The 5602-nt window shown below is 31.6% G+C and overlaps 1 protein-coding gene across 3 annotated transcripts; it reads left to right on the forward strand.

Moving 5' to 3' along the window:
- Positions 1–2739: 2739 nt before the first annotated feature.
- On the forward strand, positions 2740–5263 carry LOC106763106 (polyadenylate-binding protein-interacting protein 5). 3 transcript variants are annotated; one of them, XM_022782430.1, is made up of 4 exons: positions 2740–2863; positions 3531–3994; positions 4270–4331; positions 4765–4903. In XM_022782430.1, exons 2-3 carry the CDS (start codon positions 3572–3574, stop codon positions 4294–4296), a joined length of 450 nt encoding a protein of 149 aa, XP_022638151.1. In that variant the 5' UTR covers positions 2740–2863; positions 3531–3571; the 3' UTR covers positions 4297–4331; positions 4765–4903. The 3 variants fall into 3 exon arrangements, with proteins under 3 accessions (XP_022638151.1, XP_014502771.1, XP_014502770.1); XM_014647285.2 differs by lacking the exon at positions 4270–4331 and having other exon boundaries at positions 3527–3994; positions 4765–5263; XM_014647284.2 differs by lacking the exon at positions 4270–4331 and having other exon boundaries at positions 4765–5258.
- Positions 5264–5602: the final 339 nt, after the last annotated feature.

Consider the following 5602-nt stretch of genomic DNA (forward strand, 5'->3'; position numbering starts at 1 on the left):
ATCTACGAGATTCCTAAGGAAAGAACTACTCTTGTACCAAAAATTTAACATCCCAATTATATAATATTAAAACTATAAAGGAACTATCCCATAATTAATAAAGTATATTAGTTAACAAACATGAATATAAAGTTAATTTACAGTCATTTAACATAACCATAAAAACAAAGTTTATATACAAAGTATTAAGATCAAAACTATATACATCTAGCTATTATAGAGAAAACTAAACATCTATTGCCCCTTCATCCGAAGCTTGCTCCACAGAAACCTCATCGTCCTCTGCTTATACTCACTAGATGATCATAGCTGAAACATACAAACAAAAAGAACACCGAAGTACAAAAGAAAATAAAACAAAGTAAGCTAGTGTAAACAAAATTATCATAGAATAATTAAGATTTCAAGACAAATCACATTCCAAGCCAAGTAATCAAACATCCTAAAAACATATTATACACTTATACTTGACTCATCCGGATATAGTATGAATGTTGAACTATGGTGGTTCATGCACTTGTAGTGGTGAAACAACTAGCTCACCCCAAGCTACCACACAAGGTTAGTCTGTTAATCAACCCCTTAGGTCAAGGTAAAACCCCTAGACTAGGACCTCTTATTACTCTCATCACATGCCTCACCCCTCTTTACTTGAGAATTGATGATCATTAAGGTGTCACCCCAATACTAAGCTCTCTATATTCATACAAACAACACTTTGATAACCATCATTAAAATTTCTCCATGGAATTCTTATAAACATCATATCCATTTAACCCTATGTTCCAAACCATCTCACTAATTATCATATAAAACCTTACATCATATAAATCCAAGCACAAATGAGAAATAGAAAGCCAAATAACCAAACAATCCTAAAACCCTCGCCTAGTAACCATAAACCACTCACCCAGCGATAGTTCAAACAGAGAGTTTCCCCAACCCAACGAGGGAGCTCGCCCAGCTCTTAAATATTACTGCCAAAATCTCCTAAAGCTCACCGAGCGAGAGGCAAGACAATAAGGTTTTCTTCCCAGCGAGTTGGTTCGCCTAACAATTGGAACTTACTACCAAAACTTCCCTAAACTCGCCCAGCAAGCCCCTCTTGCTTGCCTAGCCTAGCTGCATAATTCTGCAGCACCAAAATTGTTTAAACAACACCCCTACACCACCCAATGACTTATTCTAACCATTTTTAGCAACTTCTAACACTATTAAATTGAATTCTAATCTACTATAGACTTAAATAAATGTATATCATCCAACTTAAACTAGTTTCCAACTGTTTTACAACAAGATTTCAACTTAAACTCAATTAAAATCTAACTATAGACACCAAAATTGAATTACACAAGTTCTAGCTTATTTCTTAATAACTTAGAGACTTTAACAAGTCAGAAATGACTTATCAACACACATCAAACCTTTCATTTGGACCCAAAACCTATGGCTCAAAATCTCACTAATCCAAACCCCCAAAATTACACAAAATTTCATTTTAAGACACACCTATTGTTTAATTTACACTTTTAAACTAAATTCTCTGCACATCCATCATTTAATTAAGTTTCAAATATCAACATAACAGTTCCTAAATCACCTTCTCTTCATTTAAACCTTTATTTCAAAAAGTCACCTAGTACAACCTCTTTTTTATACCAAAATTTGACTTATCACCTAGCTTAACCTTCTCTTCCTCAACTTCTTATCCAATACCATTACCAACTTCACAAGCACAACCAATTGACAATCAAGATTCATTTCGAACAGATTCATCACAGTAACAAGCAAATCAATTAAATATTTTCAACCATTCAAATCACAATTCAAACAAAAGCATACAAAATTCTAATTTTAACCAAATTTAACGCAACCTAACTAAAACTCATCAATTTGAAATAGCATTAAGAAAATTTAGTAACTCCCCTTACCCTAAATAGAAACGTTGTCACGCTCTAATACGCACACATGTTACTCCAAACACAATGAACTTTAGAAACGCCTACAAAATCACCAAATTGTGATTTGAGTGAGTCCTTAGAATCTCGTATTAACAAAGAACTAGGAATAGAAAACCAATGACACATGCGAAGGGGTTCTTGAGCATGATCATGGATAGAAAACTTAAAGGAAAAAGGGGTTCTTGCTCTAAACTAAAAATTGATCGGATAGGAATGGAGATTCCTAGGCAATTCCTGATCGTCAAACTCAGATATCTTAGAGAGAATTTAGGGAAACTCAAAAGAAAAGTTTTTAAAAAAATTATTTGTATTTTAAGTAATGAAACGAGTTTAAAAATTTTTATTTATATTATTAAAATGTTTTAAAACTAAAATACTTTATCTCATTATTTTAAAACACTTATCAAATTTTAATTCTCAAATTTATAAGTTCTTACAATATTATGATATAAAATATAATTTTAAAATAACCATAATACAAGAAACCTTTATTATAATTATATATATTTCTTAAATTTACAATTTTATATATATTTATATATGTATAATCCTAAAATTAATAAATCATATAATCGAATAATTCGACTCAATTTTAATATATGTATCATTAATTTTTAATAAAAATAAAATCATATTTTAGTTATTAAATATTAATGCAAATAAACAAAGCTATAAATAAAAAGTTGTCAGCGTTTTCTTTTCTTAATTTTATTCGTTTACAATAAATTATTTATTTATATTTTATAGTTATTATATAAATATAGTGATTGATTTCGATTTCTGTCGAAATCGTAATTGTGGGAAGAGAAAAAAAGTTGAACTTCTCTTTTTCGTTGTAGTTTTCTCTCCTTTCCAATCACAGCGATCTCCAGAATTAGGGTTTCGTCATTTCCTTCTTACTGGTTTGTTCCCATTTTTCATTTTCTTTTGCTTCTTGTGCAATTCGAATCATAATTTTATTAGTTACCATTTGTTGTTGATGAAAAGGGTAAATGATCAAATTGTCGTTTGGTGTTATTGGGTTCCAGTCAGTACTTTAGATCGATTGGTTGCTGCAAATTTCATGACTGTAAAATTCTTTCGAAATTTGATTGAAGTTTTAGTTTAGCCTGATCTTGTTGGTGTTTGAAAAGGGATCACTGAAAAGTGAAATTTTAAAGCTTTTGTTTTGTTTTTACTTGCTTCTTGATCTTCTCTGAATAAATTCTTGATCTGATGTCCTAAATTTCTGTATGAGTGATCAAGGAATGATGAAACATATTTTATTTAATCTAGTTACTTTCACATGCACTCATTAGAAGGTTTAGAAAAATTTAATGATCGAATCCCCGTTGATATCTTGTGTTTTTTGCTCTGTAGTTTGCTGTTTAGAGCTCGTTATATCATACTATACTCTGTGTAATCATGCTGTACTCTATGTGTGTGTGTTTTTTTTCCTTTTGTCCTTAATTTTTGCATTTGTAGATAGGTTTGAATTCTTTCTTGTATTCTATAGATGCCCCCAACCTTCTGATTGACTTCATTTTCGTGTTGACTGTTTCTTTCTCTTGTATGTGTGGGGAAAGGAAGATCCATAACAAGACTAGTTTATCTACATGTGATTCAACTCAATGAGGCCGCAATCGTCGTCTTTGAATCCATATGCAGCCTCATATGTTCCTCTCTCTAAAAGGGGGGCAGACGGTAGAACTACTTTTACAGAAATAGATTCCAAGAGTTATGATGGGAGTTTTTGGTTTCAGAATCGTCAGGATGCAACAAATGATCAGCAACTCACCATTGCTAGTTCAGAAAGGCTATTTAAACCTGATGCTTTTCCGACAAAAAGCCAGCCTGCCTCAAGTTCTTACACTTCATCATCTCAGAATGTGGCAGAGGTGGCAGAAAATCAGATGCTAGCCGAAGAACTGGATATGGATTTGGAATATCTTAGGATTACATTTCCTGGCATATCTTATCAATCCCTTGTAGATGTCTATAATGTAAACAGTGGAGACTTGGATGCTGCTATTGACATGCTCAGTCAACTTGAGGTATAGATTTTAAGCTGTTAGCTTTTGGGTATAGATTGATTTATCCAGTGCCTCATTTTTATTCTTTCAATTACTTAATTGACAACATTTTTCTGTCTTCATTATGTAAGAGTAGTCATGCTATGTAAATGTTAGCTTCTCTTCATGCTATGTAAACGTTGAGTCTGGTAATATGCCGTGATAACTAACTGGAAATTTGGGTTAAATTCCTAATAAAGTGTTGATGAAATAATAAATTGATTCCCTTTTCTGTTTCCATCGTGTTGTTCCTGAAGATTGTCTCTCCAGATGACAATGGATAGCAGAAAGTTGAAGCTTAAAGTGATGAGATTTCTATGTCAGTTTTTTTTTTTCTCCTTTAACTTCCACTTATTCCTGTACAATGAGTTTGATAGTTTTTGAGTTTTATTTACAATTGATTTGCTTCTATTTTCTTCCCAAATGAATAAATAATTTAAGGAGTTTCATACATTGTGCTTTGGTTTCAAGCCACCCCCGCACCCGCTTTCTTGTTTTGTTTTTGTTTTAGGGAGCAGGATTACTGAACTATTATATATTACTTGCAGATATGGATGTTATACTGTGCCAATTGATGTTAGTTTAACAGTTTCTGGTATTATGAATTTATAAAATTATCATAATTTAATTATGTAAAGGCAATTCATTAGGTGGAGATACTTTTAGTACTCAGATCAAGTATTAATGGATAACTTTCGAAACCCATTAAGTAGAAAATCAATTTTGAGGCTTTTCTTTTTCGTGTTACACAGTTAGAGGGAGATGAATCTTCTGGAACTCTTCCAGAGACACTTGATATTGGTGATGTTTCAGAATCTGGATTACCGGCTGATTCTACTTCCTTAAAGCAGAAGAATGTAGCAGAGGAAACCAGCACTTCGTCTAGTCACATGGCATCAGGCGATGTCTTATGAATTGGTTTGTCATTCATAATTGGTTTTGTTGGATATAAAAATAAGTGTAAAAATGAAAATATTTTACATTAGGTGGAGATCCCTCGATCATCGATTTAATGGTTCTGTATAGTTTTCAGCTTTGTCTTATTTTGGTCATTATGGTCTGAAATGTTTTCTTTTGGTGAGTTGCTTGAGCAATTGTGTAATTTGGGATCCCATTCAATTACATGAATTGGAGAGTGAGAGAGGTGAAAGAAAAACATGACTTGCTTGCTGGATTGTACCATGGTGAGCTAACTTTGAGGTTTTGCTGCTATAGATATATAAAATTTTATTGTCTTTTTTTATTAGTTCAGTTGTTATGAATGCCAAATTTGAAATAAATCGAATTTTACTTACTCTTATGAAAAACATTATATATGAAAATAAAATTAATTGGCGTTAAATGAATTTTTAGATCATATAATTTTTTATGTAATTATTTTACTTAGAAACCAATATCTAAAACAATTTATCCTCCAAAAGTAATATGTGCGGGTGGTAGGGGGGTTACGTATGCAATAAATAAAAATTTTGATTTTCTACAAGTCACGTTTTTGCTTAAAAAAGTTAATATAACATTGTAAGTTACGTGGTCATGTAATTTAATTTTTAATAATTGTGGCAAAAGGAAATACTGATTATTAATTTCATG

The sequence above is a fragment of the Vigna radiata genome, chromosome 6 (assembly GCF_000741045.1).
Source record: "Vigna radiata var. radiata cultivar VC1973A chromosome 6, Vradiata_ver6, whole genome shotgun sequence".
Lineage (NCBI taxonomy): Eukaryota > Viridiplantae > Streptophyta > Magnoliopsida > Fabales > Fabaceae > Vigna > Vigna radiata.